General features: G+C 40.2%; 1 protein-coding gene across 3 annotated transcripts in view; it reads left to right on the forward strand.

The window, feature by feature from the left end:
- The window catches only part of LOC309713245 (corticotropin-releasing factor receptor 1), a 98,632-nt gene that overhangs the window by 65,238 nt on the left and 13,317 nt on the right, over nt 1-20,077 (forward strand). For all 3 annotated transcript variants that reach the window (XM_082544715.1, XM_082544717.1, XM_082544716.1), the window contains 7 exons: nt 2,966-3,086; nt 3,965-4,118; nt 7,097-7,157; nt 10,477-10,549; nt 18,182-18,267; nt 19,091-19,226; nt 19,481-19,522. In XM_082544715.1, coding sequence (XP_082400841.1) covers nt 2,966-3,086; nt 3,965-4,118; nt 7,097-7,157; nt 10,477-10,549; nt 18,182-18,267; nt 19,091-19,226; nt 19,481-19,522 — 673 coding nt within the window. The remainder of the gene's footprint in view (nt 1-2,965; nt 3,087-3,964; nt 4,119-7,096; nt 7,158-10,476; nt 10,550-18,181; nt 18,268-19,090; nt 19,227-19,480; nt 19,523-20,077) is intronic.

The following is a 20,077-nucleotide window of genomic DNA, read 5'->3' on the forward strand; positions in this document are numbered from 1 at the left end:
TGTTTTATTTAATCCTTTTATCAATAAATGGAGAAAGAACGTTAAACAAAGCTTTAAAAAATCATGTTAGGACAGCTGCCATGATAGCAACTCAAACTGGCACCCTCTGAGACCATTTCCTGTCAACAGAAAAGGAGGACACTGTGATTGGTCAAGGAGCCAATTCCTTTGTAGTGTTGACTGGTTATAACTTCCTATTAGTAGCACTGTCACTGGCGTTTTATATTAAGATACTCAAAATCAATTGGACAAACTAACATGAATGTGAATCCTTTGCAGTGTCTGACTGTCTGAAGTCTAGCCTGTGATAAAATGCTGTTTCCTCCCTTGAGATGCTTTGCCTGCAGCTACCTTCAGTTGCTGCTTGTTTGTGGGTTCTCTTCCCTCTGTGCCTTCTGCTCTGTTTGGCTGAGATCAGGTAACTGATGTGTCCGTTGAAGAATGTCCCATTTCTTTTCCTTGGGTTGCTTTTGCAGTTTGCTTTGGATCTATTTGCACTGTGAAGGGTTGTCTGATCTAAGCAGAGAGTACAGCCCTGTGTACTTCACAATTCATTCCACTGCTTCTATCAGCAGTCATATCATCAATAAATACTAGTGACCCAGTTCTGCTGGCAGCCGTGCACGCCCATACGATGCCCTCCATGATGTGGTGTGCTTCAGATTAGGAACTGTTTCTCTCCTCGTGTCGGGAAATGCATGGAGATGAGACCTAAATGCAAACTGCAGAGTCAGACTAGAAGAAAACAAAAAGTGAATCTTTACTGTGGCCGACGTCCAAAAACACAGAAGAAACCAGCAGGGAACACCCTAGGAACTTCACAGGGCTGAAACACAGCGTGACACAACTAAAAACACAGGCTATAAATACACATGAAACAGGAGGGAAACTAAACACAGCTGAATATGATCAAGGTAAACAACAGACAGGAGGTAAAACCAGAGACAATAAATGGGAGAATGTGATTAGCAAATTAAAGCTGAATGCGAGTAAACTGAATGAACGGAGGGAGACACTGAGAGATCAAACTAGCTAAAATATATACATATAAATGTAATAATCAAGCTAAGAACAAGCTAAGAACAAAGAAATCTTAATGAAGGAGAACCTAAAAGTCCAGAAACACCTTCTCATTTTTTCCCATCATTCTTCACCTTGTTTCATTTATATATTTATTTTTCCATAACTCTTCAGGCTCTTCTAGATGTTTTCCATTCAAAGTCTAATCTGACCTTCCTGATCTTCAGTGTAACCAGTGGTTTGCACCTTGTTCTGAAACCTCAGTAAACCTCAGTTCAGTCAAATAGTTCTGTCTAAATGCACTTCAGGTGTCGTCTGTGGCCTTTCGGGCCTTTCGGTGTTCCTCATTTTTAAGAATGCACCAGGTTTGTTGATTTGGCAGGTCCTAAGGTTTCTGCTCTGTCTCTAATAGGTTTATTTTGTGATCTCAGGCTAATGATGGAAACCTTTTTGTCCTTCATACTAAGAGTTACTTGGTTCAAGACTTGGAATCAACTCGAGCTCATTCATCTGCTTAATTTCTTACAAAATAACAACGGGAACAAGACTCAGACATGTAGCTGCTCATCAGCCGACTGATCCATTACTGTCTAAAATATGGGACTGTGTATAAAAATGGCAGTAATTTCTAAACAGAACTTGAATCACATCTTGGTTGTTTGATTTAAAATCTATTGTGGTGGCGTACAGATGCAAAGCTACAAATTTGAGTCTGCGGTTGTCGTATGATTCTGGACCTGTATGTTCAGTATCACCTGAATAAAAACCCAGATCAAGTAAGATTGTAATATAAAATAATAACATTTTAAAAATTTGTGAGATTAGAAGAAAAGAAAAACAAATTTACTGTGCCTTTAACAAAGACTTGTTTGCAGGAGCATGTAGCCATTCTCTTAATTAGGTCCCATCAGGCCACACTGCCCCCACAGACAGCATGCCGAGGGCAGTGAGGTGCTTGCTGTGCTCCTGGCGTGGTGGCAACATTATAACATGATGTGGGGAAATTATCTTCTCATTTGTGGAACAACGGGATTTAAAAAACACAAAGTTATTTGATTTTTATCATCTCAAGGCTGCTTTTAAAACCTTATTTAAAATGACATTGTAATTAATCCAAACGGTGTTCGAGCTTTTTGAAGCCTGCTATGTTACTAATGGGGTAGAGCGTCTTCAGAGAGAAATAAAAAACATGATACAATTTGTACAACGTGCAATATAATAAATAAGTAAATACAATGCTGCTGGAAAATGCTGCTCATGCATCTGCTCAGTCAGCACAAAGCCAGTGAAAGTGACACCTATTAAGAATTAATGCATGCTGAAAAATAAATCACGTCACTCATGCTTGGCAGAAGAGGAAGCGGCCTTCGCCGGCTGATAATGCCGTCAGCTGGTGACAGCGAACGTGGCCGTCACTGCAGCGAGCGAGGATGGTTTGCTCAGTCCGTGCAGTCGTATGTTTCTATTTTCAAGCGCCCGCTCTGAGGCACTTGGGCAGATTTTAATTGTATCCCCGAGTGAATTTATTTACCGCATTTAAAAAAAGAAAAAAAACATCAGGCTTTCAGGGCATTACACAAACAAAAGAGTAGAGCGGGAATTAAGTCTTACTTCTTATTATATAAGTGAGGATTGATGGGAAATGTTCCTTTTGAGGCTACATCAACTCGTTATTCTTATCTATCAGCTTCATTTTCTGTGTTTCCGATATTATAATTTGTAATGTTGGAGTCACACTGTAACTGTCAAAAATAGACTCAAACTCAGCAGGAGGAGATAATTAAATCAGATATTTCCTGCCAGCTTTCACATGTTTGCTTTTAAACTACATATATATTTTTTTATCTTTCTTCTCAGAATTAAATTAAGCTCGTGACCTAACAACAAGAGAAATGTTGGAAAAGCAGCATCAGCAGTTGAGTTTTCCCTACTTCTGTTCTCACAGGAGCATCCGCTGCCTGAGAAACATCATCCACTGGAACCTCATAACCGCCTTCATCCTGAGGAACGCCACCTGGTTCATCGTCCAAATGACCATGAGCCCCGAGGTGCACGAGAGCAACGTGGTATGAGCCCATTTATGTGAGGTTTAATACAAAAAAACCCTAAACTTTGGTTTTAAAGTAAAGGAGATTTTTAACAGTATTTTTAATGCCTTAAAAACAAAATGAGATGAGCCAAATATATTTATTGGGTGAAATGTTCCTTCAGCGCCAGAACTCTCTAGCTTAGTTTGACTTAATCCCATAAACAGTCCTGCTGATGGAAGAAGAACATATGTATTAATCCAGGTGTGAAACTAATGCCGGTAGACCTCTGTGTGTCAGCCTGTGTAGGAAAATGATGTTTTTACTCTTTTTATTCAATTCAGTTGAGTCCAATCTCACTGATACATCACCAACAACAAGCACTACAACAGTCACCTGTTATATTGTCGGGTAAAGGTCCTACGATATTAGAGAGAAAACCCCACCAACAACAATCAAACGACCCTGTGAACAAGCACTTGGTGACACCAGGAAGGAAAAACTCCCTTTTAACAGGAAGAAGCCTCTGGCAGAACCAGGCTGGACCATGTAAATAATGGATATAAAGTCTATATGTTACAGTTAGATTGAAATATTTTTGTTTACTGAATTAAATTATTTGTTGGACATAACAAAAAAGAAACAAATTAATTCATTAAGGTATAAAAGTATGTCTTCCATAATAAGTTTAAGCTTGATTAGTTTAAATTGTTCTCAGAATGTAGAAATATTTACATTTTTGCCTTTAATTTGTCAGGTGAAAGTAAGACTAGAACAAGAGCAAGTACAAAGCCATGGATAACAGCTTGTAGATATGGCAGTTTTTAGAAGTATTATCAGTTTATCTTGGCTGAATTTAATTCAGTAACTACACATTTAAGTCTGCTTAAATGCAGATAATTGTTTTCATTTTGCAGATATGGTGTCGCCTTGTAACCGCCTCCTTCAACTATTTCCACTCCACCAACTTCTTTTGGATGTTTGGAGAGGGCTGCTACCTCCACACCGCCATCGTCCTCACCTACTCCACCGACAAGCTCCGCAAGTGGATGTTCATCTGCATCGGCTGGTGTAAGCAGCCTTACTGCTTTTATCTTGAATTATCTGCAAAACACTTCTACAGTTATCAGTTAATATTTAACAAGGACATTTTGGGAAAATGGGAAACATTTACCAAAATTCTCTCTGATTAAATTGGCTCATAGTTACCAGATCAGTTCAGTAGATTTTTGGACCACTAAGAGTCTTTTTTTCTTTGCTTAAATAACCACTTAATGACAAATCTAAGAGCTTTTTAACAAATCTTATCTACTTACCAAACTAAGCCTAATCATCATTGACTAAAAACAAGTTACAATAAATCAGGACGGTGCAGCAGCTTGTAAATGGCTTAAAAGGTGATGGTGGTGTAAAATCCAGTTTTAAAGGGCTGCATTGCAGGCTCAGTGTCGTACTCCAGTCATCTGACGCACACAAAAATATATGAAAACAGCTTTTTTTACTAGTTCAGGCATATTAAAATATGTATAGACAGACAAAGCAAGGGAAAAACAAACAAATATCTGACCCCAGCTGACGCACGCAAGGATGCAAATATGATGAAACTCTGAAAGAACTAATACATTCACACACCATCAAGTGGCATTTTATTAGCAGTACATCAGTACTGGATTGAAGCCACACTCATGCATACTTTGAGAAAGATGGAGCGAAATTTTTTACAAAGCAAACCAACTGGTTTAATAACAGCAGTTTAGATAAATCTCATTAAGTGGAACATCAAACACTTCTTAATAGAGTGATAGAAAGGCTTAATACAAGTGTAACTAACAAAATTGTAGCAGTTCAAAATAAAACAGCAAAAGAAACCTGATGTAACCCTACTTATGGTTTATTAACAAGAATGACCAAATCCCCACTAGGCCAGTATCAGATAATCTAGGACTGACAGGAGCCCAAGGTATAAGCATCAATAAGGAAGGACCACACCAAGGTAAACAGTGCACAGCTTGTTATATTTGACACAGCAGCTGCAAATAAATGTACTTGAAACAATAAAATACAAAATAGTTCCCCCCTAAAAATAACAAACTAAATAAAAGTGTGCGCATACAGCTTTCTCTGAGTCAAATGTATGAATGAATAATGTTGGATAACTGATGGATGTTTGGGGCTGTTCAGTTTGTTTAACTGTTGTCCTACCACACGCCGGTGAAGGAAGCTTCAATGGGAACGAAGCTCTGCCTTCAATAAAACCTCAGCAAATCCTACCCACTTTTGGGTTCCACTTAACTGGAACTGTGGAATCACTGCTCCTCGATGGAGGTTTGCTTCAGACTGCGTTCGTCTGTCCAGTCATCCTTTGACCAGATAACAAGAAACCTGACGTTGAACAGGGTGAAATTCGGAACAACCAAAAAAGCTGCAGCAGACTCCGTTGCAACTCCTAGCGATTCGGCTTCGGTAACATTAGTATGCCGAGCACATGGCACTGTATGAACAGGAATGAAAAGGCAACAAATCATCTGATTTGTTCACTTCTTCCTTTAACCCAAAAAAAGAAATGACTAAATCGTTTACATCATACACCCAAAAATTACTTTCTACTGCTCTTTTTTTCTAGCTGGGCTACACCGACATCATGACAATACAGATAAAAGATGGTGGCTAGCTTGGTTTGAGAGCCTGTATAACCTCTAAAGGTTCATCTAGCTTATTCTTCCACTGTCAGAGCTAACGCACAGAAAGACACAACCATTCAGTTAGAATCACCAATTAACCTATCCACAATAACTGCATGTCTGTACTGTTCGAGGATGGTGGAGTACCCTGCACACAAAGTCAAACCCAGGACCTTGTTGCTGTGAGGCAACAGTAAAGTAGTTTTTCCAGCATTAAACTAACCTCTTCTGGTCCTAATTTAAAACTTAAAGTCAAGAAAGTAGGTTTAATTTTCCTACTAATCTCTCAGAAAGAATTCCCAAAATGTCAAGCTAAGGACACTAAATGCTTTAGGGTTAGATTCACTTTGACTAATGGGAGTGTGTTGGCCCAGTCACACAGGCCTACAAATATATCGAAACTCCGCCAACCTGCCGGCCACTAGAAAAAAAGCCTGTAGGCCCGTGTGACTAAAACCTTATCAAAGAGATATCTCAGAGTCCAACTATGAACTTCAGAGCTGTGAGTTTCATCTCAAAAGACGTAGCTGAACATCAGATGCTATTTTATCAAACAGCAGGAGGCAGTTGACTTGATGGAGATCTCAGGATTTTGTGCGGCAGCTGGAAAATGCCTTGGTGTGCAGTTCACTGTCAGCCTGTTTCACATTGTCAAACTAAACTTTGAGTTGTTGAGATTAGGTGTATTGTCTAGCTGGATTACATTTCCCTCCGGGGATGATGTGAAGGCTCGGTGTGAAGGACAGACCGCAGCACATTTCATCAAAATAAATAAGGTCAGATTTTCTGTGCTTCGCTATATGTTGGATCACTGGCTTCGGGAGGACATCATTGCTTTCCACAAGTCAGGAGGTGGACAAGAGGAGAACACTGCAAGAAAAATGTAATTTATCAAGTAATCTGGAGCTGTGAGGGGAGAATTTCCTGCTGATGACAGTAAATTTCCCGCAGCGTGGAAATATTCCAGAGATTTGACTTAAATGTGTGACTCGTTGGCTCGTAGGGTCTTGACGCTCCTGTTAGTATCATTTAAAAGTGAGTGATGGCTGTTTTTTCTGCTTTATTAAGCTTTTATAAGTCGGTAAATCACGAGATCACGCCGCATTATCGTCAGCCAGAGTCCAGCTTTTTATTCATTCACAAAGAAACATTCAGATGGTGACAAGTCTTGGCTTGCATCTGTGGATCACGGCACACAGACAACAATTGCTCCTGACAGAGCTTGGCAGTCACTGGTGCTGTGCTTTAAAAAAAAAAAGAAAAGGATTTCATATTCCAGCATGAAATCCCTGGAGTGATATTTTGTGATTTGAATAGCAGAGAAAGATGAAAGAACCACCTGTCATTTTGTGTTTTTTTGCCTTACAGGTATACCATTCCCGATAATCGTGGCGTGGGCCATCGGGAAGCTCTACTACGACAATGAGAAGTAAGCCTCTTTTCAAGATATTCAACAAGGAACTTTTTATTCTATCCGGGTAATAAAAGGACAAGGGCAAAGCGTTACATTAGGGAGATGAATGTCTATTAATAATCAGCCGTAATCACATTTGCATTGTACAATATTCTTAATTACACTCTAGCCCTGCCAGCATTTCATTGGGAATGCTTGCTCTCTTTTCACACCTATTAGTGAGGTGAAAATTGATTCGGCAATTTAGAAACGGGCGCTGAATAACTGGAAAAGTCGGTTGATACGCTAGATTTCTCTAATTGTCACCAAATGCAATTAAAAGGCCAAAACCAGATTCTCCAAAGTCCTAAATCTGACTCCCCTGTGCTTCTGAGCTCTGCTGTGGTCCAGAAACTGTTAAAAACTGTGAGTGACATATTCCTTCATTACCACGAGCATACGCTGTAGTTTATTTTGATTCCGTCCCCCCACACAAACCATCCTGCTGCCAGAAATATAAAAATCGCTCGAGCAGTGAATGCATCGGAATCAATTTAATGGCCAAGTCTGATGACACATTCAAGAAATTTGGTTCCAGCTCCCATCAGCAGCAGAGAAAGTGTCTGCAGAGGGAAACGTACACAAAGATAAGTAAAAAGTATACGCAACTGCATTAATGAGATTTTCCTGACAGCGAGTTGTCTATCGAAACATTAAGACTGCACAGACAGCTCATTTACACAGCTCATTTAAACCGAATAAAGTTTTATCCCACTGACCAGTGCAAGACCGTGGGTGTGATTGAACAGTCAAATATTCACACCATTTCTATGTTTTACAGAAAGCAGTGTTTCCCTCAGAAGTGATATTTGGGTTCCAAGGACCTCGTTAGCTTGCTTGGCACCATATTAGTGTTACTTAACACTTCCCAGTAAATGATGCAGTCAGGCTGAAGGTTGTTGACGTCTCCGGTCTAGCTGATGTCTTGAAACTGACTGTGAAGAATGAACGCAGACTTCAGAGGCACTCTTGATGAAACAGAAGACAAGCTGTTTATTTGGATGATAAAAACTCCAACGTGAATCCAAAACAGACCCAAAACAAAGTCCAAGATACAAAGTAATAACATCCAGGCAGCACAGCACATTACAACTAGGTCTAAGTGAAACACGAGGTACATATACACACAGACGAACGCGCTGTGTGCTGATGAGGAGTGGAAACAGCTGGGGACCAAGAAACAGGTGAAGCTAATCAATGGTAACGAAAAGACAGAGGTCAAGAGACTACCGAGATAAAGCAGGAAGTGTTTTCACACAGAAGCACACATAAACTTGACACAGAAAGATCCAAGACTAGAAAGGTTACAAAAAACTCTACAAGCTTGCCTTAAACAGAAAACTAATGTAAAACACTGAAACAGAGAACTAAAGGCTAACGATACAGTTCACTCTAACCTTAACCAGAAGTTTTCAGGGATACAGAGCTTGTTCACTTCTTACTGGGTTACAGCATCATGCTGCATAACTACTCACTACTCAGAGAAGATACAACAAAGCATTTTGCATGGAGAGAATTTAAACCTTTTGGATTTCTCTGACAAGCATATATAGAAGACAATAGAATCTAGTCTGCAAGTTTCCTTGCAGAGAACCCAGAACTGGCCTTGATGCATTCATCAAGGTGTGAGTATTAGATAAACAGCACTTAGCTGTAGAAAGGAAGTGCTTGCGTGAATGAGACATGTTGCATAAAGCACTTTGAATACTCAAAAGTACTATACAATATAAGAACCAACCCTTTTACCTCAAGAATTACAGAAGAAGGCTAAAGTTATACTATCTATTATACTCCATGAAAAGATCTAAACAACACATAATTTAATGGAAGTCACCATTGTAATTCAAGTCTAACTCTAAGCCTTTAAAAGTCATTTTGCAAGCTTTTCTTTCCTTCTTTTAGTTTGTGACTTGTGGTCTTATAGTTGTTAAACGCCATCGTGTGAGCGCTTACACTGCTTTGCCGTTTTTAGGTTGAGACTAACATGCACAGTTTGAAGATATCCTCAGTATATCAACCTGCATCATACAGTACAGGGCTCAGCTGAGCAGCAAAACACACAATCCAAATAAGCAAAGCTCAAGGAAAGCAACAACCAAACAAAATGACAACAAAAAGAACCCAGGCTGCAAAGACCTGACAGCTGAAGGAGGGAACGCAAACCTCCCAGATACACGAGGCAGCAATCAGCTAAACAAACCCCGACAACACGGAAGCAAAATATGACACGTGAACAAATGAAAGTGCTCCGTGAAAAGAAAACAACAAATCAAATGAAGGCCAGTGATATACACAGATACAAAACCATGTCGACGGTATGAGGAGAGAGGGAACAAATGCAACCAGGCTGCAGAGATGATGGAGAGCAAACACACAAAATTCAAAAGAAATACAGCAAGACGCTAAGTTAATCCATTCCTCTACAAACTGATTGAAATCCTCCAGAAAAAGATTACCATTGATTTAACTCTTAGGCCTAAATCTTTGCCGATGATGAAACACAATCCCTCAGATAGAGACATGGGATTTTTCGTGGTAGGGGTGGGGGATACAGTTTTTTATTTGTGTGTGCTATTGTGCTTTTCCTTTCTTGAATGCCACAAATTTGGAGAACTTTTATTTAAAACTCATTATCAGTGAGGACTCAGACATCAGAGGGTTAATTATCGAAACAGAGTCACTCTGTGGTTCTTTCATTTTTAAGGGGTCAGTTTGTCCTCAAGGAGCATTTTTCGTAATTCATCAATGAACACAGACTTACTGGAGCCCCTGTTTACGCACGAATATCAGTATATTAAGAGTAGAGACTGTACAAACAAGGGTGTGGCACAGGTAGTGGAAGAGTGCTGTTTGTATTATTACACAGATAAAAATAGTCCCCAACAAATGCTCGGTTTAATCCTGTTTGAGTACGATTTGATGAAAACCGCAGGGGCCAGCTGCCACCAGCTGCCTTATTCCCTCTTGATTCATTTCAAGAAAATTACATAAGATCCTTTCTTCTGTTCTCACGAGGCTGGCAGATGTTTTCATTTATATTAAGGCAGAAGCCCTTAAATGTTACTTGTTTTAAAGGGTTAAAGTCCTGAGAGTATTTCCCACCTCTGGCTAAAATAATCTGGCTATAACTCATATTTTGGGTGAATCACTGACTGGAAAACACATGTTTAAACCCCTTGAGCACACATTGGGAAATGAATGCCAACACATACCGAAGGGGAGGAGATGAGTGACAATATAAATGGACCTGCTCGTTAGAACAAACCATGACTGATTGCTTTTGCTGACATTTCAGGTGCTGGTTTGGGAAGCGAGCTGGCGTGTACACCGACTACATCTATCAAGGTCCCATGATTCTGGTTTTAGTGGTAAGAGTCTCTTTTTTTGCCCTTCAGTAGTAGCATGTGCTTCGGAACCTGCTCGACATAATTTGCAGGTACAATTAGTCCTCATTATGTCTTGGAAATGCCTGACAGGCGTTGGAAAGTTGGAAAGTTGAACACATATTTCAATGATAAATGAGCCGGCCCGACGTTAGCTCTATCAAGATTAACGTTTAACTTGACAACCTCTGGGACTCATTTTGGACTTCAGGCATAAAAACATGAATAAAGTCCAAATATATGTTCAGTCTTGAAGGAATTATCTCTTACACTAGGCTATTTCCACCCCCTGGGGTGGGTGCCTTTCATCACAAATCAGCTTTTGCAAATCTGTCTTGTCACTTGAACTGAAAATATCTCTCATCTGCATCCAGTTTGCCGTCAAATCACAGCTGAGATTAATCTTCATTCTAAACTGTATGTCAGCTCCAAGAAAGACTTCTCCTTCAGCATTCGGATATGTGTTTTTGTGACTCACCCTCGCCCTGCCAGCCGTCCCTTGTGATTCTGAGCCCTTCAGCGGGGCTCATGTGAAAGGCCCTCGAGATTTTACAGAATAGCTGGGGACTCGTGTGAGCTTTGCTCAGCTCTCATCTGGACTAACCCTCTCCTGTCTGAGCATCCAAAATACTGTCCTCAGTCCCCTGTTGCAATGTAGATAAGTAGAATCGATCCAGTGCTGTGCTTAAATGTAAGAATTAGAGGAGTACGCTTTTTCTATTTTGTAATTTTACACAGAGGAACATGTTGCACTTTTACTCTACCACAATCACCTTTACAGATATGTCCTAATATAAATGCATTGTTTTTCATCTACATGTATTGATATCATTTGAATATACAAAATATTAGAATAGAGATCGGATTCAAAAGACAGATCCAGCTCAAACTGGTTATCGGTACTTCTGTAGAAGATGAGAGAGGGAGTTTTGACTGGCCAAGTTAATCTCTGAAGTATCTAGTACTCTGATGATGATGAGATGAGAGATGATGAGATAGCCTTTATTTGTCAGTTGCAGGTCTTTTGCCCACAACCGAGATGACAGACCTTGCCGACCGTACATACAATACAAACATCACATTGAGGAGACAGGTCAGGCTAGGTAGCGAGGAAAAAAAAACATCGAAATGTGTAACACAGAAGGATAATAATGCACAGATATCAACACACCATAGCACAATAAGCACAGACAAGCAACATGGGAAAGAGTTCCAGTGTGTACATCTGATCTGGGACCGCTGCAATCTTTCGACTGCGCCTCCAACTGACCCGATGTCCACATCAGAGGGGAGGTAAGCGTTGGAGGTGGCGTTGGATCCGGGGTAGGAATGGGAAGGAACAGACTAAACACAGTCGTTATCAGGGTGTTTTGTTCAGCTCCAGCCTTGCAGCTGGCACCAAAGGGGTATCCACATAAGGGATGGTATTTTTTACTTTAGTGCGAACAGCTCATCTGAATTTCAAAGCAGTTCTACAGTCCAACACTGGTCTCTCAATCTCCCGTTGGAGAGCCGCGAGCTTCGCCATACTTGCGTTCTGTGACGTTGTCATTTCTTGTGCTCAAGGAGCCAATTTCTGAGAACTCACGGCAGTCCAATTTGCGCCCCGAGATGTTATTCCGAGCGAGCCCTTCCAAGATGTATCCAGTCTGCAGTCAGAGATCTTATTCTGAGTATTCACAGCAGCCGTAGCTTCTCCAAGATCTTATCCGTGCTGACTCAATGAGCCCATTTTGAGAAACTCACGCCTCTCCCATCGTTCCAATCCCAGCGGGCAGCCTTGTGGGGGTTTGAACAGCCGGTTCCGCTTTCTTAATTCTTCGATAAGTCAGGGCCAAGCCAGCTCCGATCAGCCAGAACCCTGTTACCATGGTTCCGAATAGGTAGATATCTTCAGCACTCAGGCTCACCCAAGCCCAAACTTCTCGTTGAGAAAGGGGTGTCAATTGCATTTAGGGACCAGTTGATCCAATCCATAATTCCTCTTTTAGGTTTTAGAGAACAGACTGTGTGAGAGTGTTCCAGGGAAAATACAAAAAAACCACGAGACTAGACAAGGACATAAGCAGGGAAGATAAGGGAGAGGAGAAAAAGTGTGTCCGCCTCCTCCGAGAGCCAAAGAGAGTGATGGAATGAAATTGTCTTACTTGGGATTATCTGGACATGAATAACAGGGGAGGTCCCAGGTCGACAGGCAGGTAAAAGAGAGGATCAGTGTACCCTTCGCACTTAATGTGTGCCCCGAATGTTCAAACAAACTCTGCACTCATTCCAGTCCTGAACCAAGCCAGCTTTCTTCTGATTGGTTGCCCCTCTGAAGCAAAACGTTTTAACAACAATTTGTTGGGGCAGGCAAACATGAGCCTTGGTCAGTGTTGGGTAGTAACAGAATACATGTGCCGGCGTTACGTATTTAAAATGCAAAATATGAAGAATTGTAAACAGTTACCATTTAAAAAGGTAGTATTCAGAATACAGTTACTTTGTTGAAATTAATGGATTACACGGCGGTCTTTTCCTGTTTCATATGTTAGGCTGTCCCCTCTCTATTTCTGATCATTTCACTCCAGTGGAAACCCAAACAAAACACGCATTAAGAGGCTCTAATGTCTGTGTCTCAATCTCGCGGCCCATGTCACCTCTACTGCGGCATAATGGCATAGCATGTATGAAGCATGTAAATATAATAATAACCACTGCAGCCAAAAAGAGTGTCTGACAAGCCCAGTTGTAAGTAAGCTATATTTATATACGCGCGGAATAGTTTTCTACACGAGATCGCTGCAAAAAGTGCAGCCTTACCCAATGTCCACCTACTGTTACTCATTTATATTAAGATTTAAATGTTGATATTGGTATGGCGAGTGTCCTTCAGTAATGGTAATAAATCACACAGCAATAGTACATTCATGTAGTTGTAAAAAAGCATGGTAATATATTAAGTAATCCAAAGTATTCAGAATATGTTACTCTCATTGAGTAACATAACGGAATACATGGGGCATGTAATCTGTAATCTGTAGTGGAATACATTTTAAAAGTAACCTTCCCAACACTGTCTTTGGAAGACATAATAGAGCTTTACAATAAGCATTTAGTAGACTGAACATTTACTAATTAAAAAACAACAGTTCACTTAAATATATATAAGTAAAAGTTAGCAGATCTTATGTACAAATGCAGATGTTTTAAAGGTTAAATCATTTTGCACCATCTATAACTCTTGAGAGTGTAGCGTTTAAAGATAAAACGTAACACATATGAGCGAGAGTCAAGTTAAATAGAAGTACAGGCTTTAAGCATCATGTTGCCTTTACTGGGTTGTTTTTGGGCAGTGGGGTTGTTTAGCATTCCTTGTAGGATGCTGCAAGCCGGACTGAGATGGTTTGGGTCGTTTTTTTGCCCATTTTTGGTTTCGAGTATTCTGAAACCTGAGCTATGAGCTCACAGAGATGAGTTGTCCATTCTCAAACCTCCGTATTTGAAACTTAACATTTTGGCCCTGTTGGATTTGAAAGTCCACTTGAACAGGATATATATGAGATAATATTAGGAGAAGCAGAATAGGTCTTGTTTAACTGAAGGATCAGATTATTTCCTCCCCCTCTACAGTCCACGTCTTCACACACTGTCACTGTTTGATCACGTCTTTGCTCAGTTTTGACTTTTTTGTCCCTGCTGGCTCTCGACTGGTCGAGTGACCTCCCCACCCAACATCCAAAACAGCACACCCTTATCCTCTCTTCTTTGAAAAAAAAAAGGAAAAATCATCTCTTCAAGAGGCTCTTTACTGTGTTCGCTCCTGCTTTACTCGCCCCTGGAGCACATATCTGTCTGCTCTAATATCTCTCTGCTACTTTCCCTGAAATTTCTCCAGTCTTCCTTACAATGGCATGTTCTTGCGGGCTTTTATCTCTGTGCCCAGCACTTAATCCGACGGGGTGAACATGTGGTCACCAGGAAATTCGTGGTCTGCTCTCTGAGGGTGTTGCGTCGGTGGACTCTCCAGGCATCATCACCAGCGGCTCTTAATATCAGCAATAAAGTAATGTCCTGCCTTAATGAAGGAATCTGGGATGTTATTAAAAATTGCATGAGCTTAGTTAGACCAATAGAGTGCAGGGTCCCTGAGAGGCTGCCATACATCTGTTCGAGCCAAGGTCGGGTCAAACCGGCCCTGGAAAGTATTCCTATGTCTATTTTTACTCCCATGTGACATATTTCACACTTATTTCACAAGCTATTGATTTTGTCATTCGTCACACAGTGGAAAAATAATCTCAAGAAGCACTTTAGATACACAAAGAACATTTTTTAAGCAAGATTAAAGGAGAATGTAGGCATTATGTTAGATTTCTCTCTGTGCCAGTAAAGCCTCCTGTTTAACTAAAGCCTTAAACAGCTTAGTGCCTTATCGACATAGAGCTCCTTGTTGTACAGAAGCTGTTAACGTTGACTGACGTGTACTTCAACACCATCAACACGCACACTCTGTTTATTTTGAGTCATCTCCATCCTGCTGCCATAAAGGGTGGAAGAAGAAATCATTTTACTTGTGTGTAAAAGCAGCAGAAGCCCCGTATTGAAACACTAAAACTATCATCAGCTAAAAGTGATTAAAATCTATAATAAAAATAAAAATAAACTGTCAGTGTGTTTTAACGTGTAGCATTTCACAGCTGTGATGGATGGAGTTTAATTAGTATGTAGTTAGTGGGTACATTATGTAGCCGTATCATGTGTTAATGATAAAGGTCTACATCACCCAACAAGACTCCAGCTTCCCACATGATCTTGAAGTGGATAAGCAGAAGAGGATGGATGGATGGATGACCCCAACCGGTCGCAGCAGATGGCCCCGCCCCTCCCTGAGCCTGGTTCTGCCGGAGGTTTCTTCCTGTTAAAAGGAAGTTTTTCCTTCCCACTGTCGCCAAAGAGCTTGCTCATAGGGGGTCATATGATTGTTGGGTTTTTCTCTGTATCTATGAAGCGCCTTGAGGCGACTTTTGTTGTGATTTGGCGCTATATAAATAAAATTGAATTGAAATTGAATTGAATTGGATGGATGGATGATAAGGAGATATTAAATAAGAAGGAGATCTGGGAATCTGGGCGAAGTCTGATCTGCCAAAGGCGGCCGTTGACCTGTGCCTGTGCATAGTATGTTTTTCAGGAGGGAAAAACCTTTTTAAACCTTGTTTTGGTGCAAAGACGCCAAACTTCTGAAACGCTTTTTATTGGCTCTTATTGGTGATTCTTTACTTTCATGTCATAATCCTACAGTTTTCTTGAGTTAAGCATTGGATCCTTTAATATTTCTCTGTTCGGGTTTGTACAGGATTTAGTTTTATTGCTTTTAAAGCCCTCTAAGTTTCTGATTATTGTGAGGGTGAGGTTTGATTCATGTTCTGTTTTCATTATCATTGTAGTAACTTTACACTTTAGTTCCTGTTTTATTATGTGAGTTTTCAGTGCTTAGTGCTGACTGTTATATTGTTCAAGGGTTAGTTTGTGCAGCTTTGTGTGCAGTCTTGGGTTATTCGATGCCACTCGTGGTTATATAACAAACTCCATTTTGGACATTATTGTCATGAACTTCTCCTCAGCTTTTAAAACTCATCTTTTATTTCATTTTTTTGTCACCTGCATTCTGCATTTGGGTCCAACAATCCACATCCTTACAACAGCCCAGTGATCTTTAAAGCTAAACATATGCCCCTTTACCCCATTCACTTAGATGGGGACTTCAAAATATTTGTTTTTCTTCTAGAAGCACTTTGTCATCATCGGTGCTTGATATTCAGTAGCTGAAAAGAAAGTACTAGTGAAGGTGCATCAAAAAATGTACCAAAGTACATGACCTCAACAAGTATATGCAAGTACATTTGCAACTGGACATATTAATCTGTGTTAATGCACTGACCTGCCCAGCTACCATTCTTTCAATGGCACTAAATGTTTGTGTATAACTTTTAAATGTGAAATGTAACAAACTGCAATATTTAACTCATTCACTGCCAGCCATTGGCAGTGAATGAGTTAAACCCATTGACTCATTCACTGCAATTGACGGCTATAGACGTCAATGGCAGTGAATGAGTTAATCAGGAATTGAAAACCTGCCTAAAGTCCACAAACAGCATGTCGTGTCACGCTGGTGTCTGCACATTTTAAAGCTTCAGCTTCAGACCTTGCTTGGATGAGATGTTAGCATTAGCAGAGCTTGGTTATTAAGCTGTATTCATAAACTGCACAGGTAATGACACAGGTACAGACTTGTGATCATAACTGCCATATTATTGGACAGATAACTGATTATGGTACTACAAACTGGGAATGGGCCTCATTAAGCAGCTAGCACATCTAATACCCTTCTCCACATCCTTTTGGTAAACCCCATATCAATCTAGATATTTAAGCTTCTTTACCATGCATATGGCTGTTGCTGCTTCTGCAAGAAGCTTTGCAACCCACGTTCTATCAGGTCCCTCCTCTTCACACCATGCCTGACTACCTCAGTCTCATCGATGTCATTGTTGCCTGCTCTGTACCACCGCTGTCCCTGCCTTAGGCCTTCCACACATGTTTGTGGAACGTGATCCTTGCAGCACAGCCGGATATAAATTACCGTAGATGGAATAGCAATCATATTTTGACTCTACTGATCTTGACAGAAATACAGTCAAGTGGTCCAGTTGAGTGACCCCAATTAACTGAGGTGAAGCCTAGCAGGCAAAGCCAGGCTGTAAACATGTTTATTTCTGCAGTAAAGTTGGGCATTTTAATACACAAGTCTATGGGGACCGATTTGCTCTTGGAGCCAGCCTCAAATGGCCATTTGTCAGCCCCAGAGTTGGCAGTTTGAGCAGCATGCCAAAGCACAAGTGAATTGCAACAACACATACTGTATGTTTTGAAGGAAACGTGATTTGCATGTGGGACATATTCTCTGCAAAACAAAAATTCACCACAAAAATGGCTTATAATCTTATAGGTGAGTCCTGTGTTTGCAAAGAACAGCTCACATTCCTTTGGTTCACCTTACCTGACTAATTTTTAAATGTAAGGTTTTAATGTGGTTTTGTTTTTTGTTTTTTTAACTTTATTACCTTTGTGGTTTTTTTAATCTATATTAATGCAACACTTCTGTAGTTCTGACTATCTACTGCACAACAAGTATGCCCTGGGTGCTAATGAAGAAACCTTGAACCTCAGTGAGCAGCAGTCAATAATGTCAGAAAATGAGGTTTAAAATCATTTTAAAAGCCATTTAAAGGAAAACGAAAGGTGAAAGGGGTTAAGCAATATGAAGAGCACATCAATGAGGAGTAGATGGAAACAAAATAACCTTTCTCTGACACTGACACGCACTGTAAAGCCTTCATAAAGAGGTTCACATTGATTTACAGGACCTTTATTTATTTCAGATGAGATTAGTCCATATCATTAAAAAAAAAGAAAAACATTAAGGATGAAACTATCACAAAATATACAGACACTTGTTCCAGTATTTACCCACCAGACACCATATTACCCAGTCAGAATAAAAGAGATAAAATTCAGATAAAATTTCCTACATAATCAGTACCATGCTTACTTTGTTTGATTTCTCCACAGATCAATTTCATTTTCCTCTTCAACATCGTACGAATCCTGATGACCAAACTGCGAGCCTCTACGACATCAGAGACAATCCAGTACAGGTGAACTGAACGTTACCTGCTGTGAAAACACTTCCTCATTGTAGTGTGGTTTTTTTTTTTATACCACTTGCTTTTGCTTCTACCTGTTATAGAAAATGTGTTCCTTGGCAAGTCTGCCAACTACATTAGCCAGTTTTAGAGACACATTAGGAAGTTGGAAGTTTGAAGACTTAATTTGCAGGTTTTCCATTCAGGAAATCTTCTTTCATGTCCTTTTGGATCATCTGTGTCTCTTTCCTTTGCTTTCTTTTATTTGATAATTTATTTGATTTTTTTTTTTTTCACTTGTTTTCACTTTCGCTGTGAAAAACAACTAAAAATAATGTGATTATGTTTGGCTTGGTTTGGGCACTAAGAAGGATTTGGTTTGGTTTTGCCACTAAAACTGACTTGGTTAGGTTTGGTGCAAAAGCCTAAATATTTAGCCACTAAAAATCTGGTTGGTTTAATGTACTAAATAGTATTTAGTCAGGTTTAGACAGCAAAAACTGGGTAAGGCTAGGTTTGAGTGAATGGTTTGGGTTAAAACATGCCCCTTCACAATAAAACCCTGCACGCTGAATGTCTAGTTGAGAGTGACTTATTCTTCTCAGTAATTCCACTGGACAGTAAAGGACACCTTGTGTGTAAATGAGCCATGCTATTGTGAAAAAGCCACGAACTGAATGTGCTCTGCTGTACCTGAAGCATAGAGACCCTGGATCTTAGTCACGATTTACACTTAATCCTCAGTCAGGTAAAAGGATCCAAAAAGAGCCTTTAACACACAGTGAGCTGAGCCTGTCCGTCATGGTTGTCTGATCTGTGGTTTCTTCGCCTGCAGGAAAGCCGTGAAGGCCACGCTCGTCCTTCTCCCCCTCCTGGGAATCACCTATATGCTGTTTTTTGTCAACCCAGGGGAAGATGAGATCTCTCAAATCGTCTTCATCTACTTCAACTCCTTCTTGGAATCCTTCCAGGTACAATTTGTTTAAACAGTGGAGCCTTTCAGAGACAATCAGAGTATAATGACATTTGTGTGGGTGGATTTCTTTTTTTGGGGGGGGAGATAAAGAGTAATTGTAATGATGGGACTGGGAAATGATTAAATGAATGTGTGTGATAAGCTGCTGTGTATATGTGATTAATCCAGGATCACAGCGCTGATGTTTTGGATGGCTTCCTCTTTGTTCATGTTTTGTCCTTTCTTTATCTCTCCCTTCCTCTCACACAGGGTTTCTTTGTGTCAGTATTTTACTGCTTCCTAAACAGCGAGGTAAGCAGAATCACACCGCCTTATTGATTTAACATTTTAAAGCCCCCACCCCCTTTTGCTTTAGACACTTATTTATATCTCCCCGTCTTCAGGCGGCTCCACTCGCCGTTTCGGTGGCTGCATGTTCCTATGTGTGTTTTTTTGCAGGGAGCAGAGTGATAAAGCTCGAAGCACTTATATTCAGGGCACAATTAAGACTTGTCATGTGCCGACATAAGTGACATCACTCGCTACACTTTATGACAGTGTCAGCCCTAATTTGGTTTCATGGCGAAATCAGGGGTGAAACCCTCTGAAAATAGAACTCCAGTATTAATATGCAAGCACGGAGGAATGCTACTTTATGTTTGATACGCTCATTGTTTAATATTAATATTAGTCATAGTTTTAGCATTTTAATTGGTATCTGCTCCATAGAAAAAATCACATTTAACACATTTAAGTCTTTGCACATTTTAAGCAGTAAGTAGTAACAAATGTATAAAGTGTTGCTCCTTTCCTGTTCCTTCCTTCCTACAAGAACAGTCCTCGTTGCCTCTTTGCACCATCTGCAGA

The sequence above is a fragment of the Aulonocara stuartgranti genome (assembly GCF_965226115.1).
Source record: "Aulonocara stuartgranti genome assembly, chromosome: 8".
In the NCBI taxonomy this organism is placed as follows: domain Eukaryota; kingdom Metazoa; phylum Chordata; class Actinopteri; order Cichliformes; family Cichlidae; genus Aulonocara; species Aulonocara stuartgranti.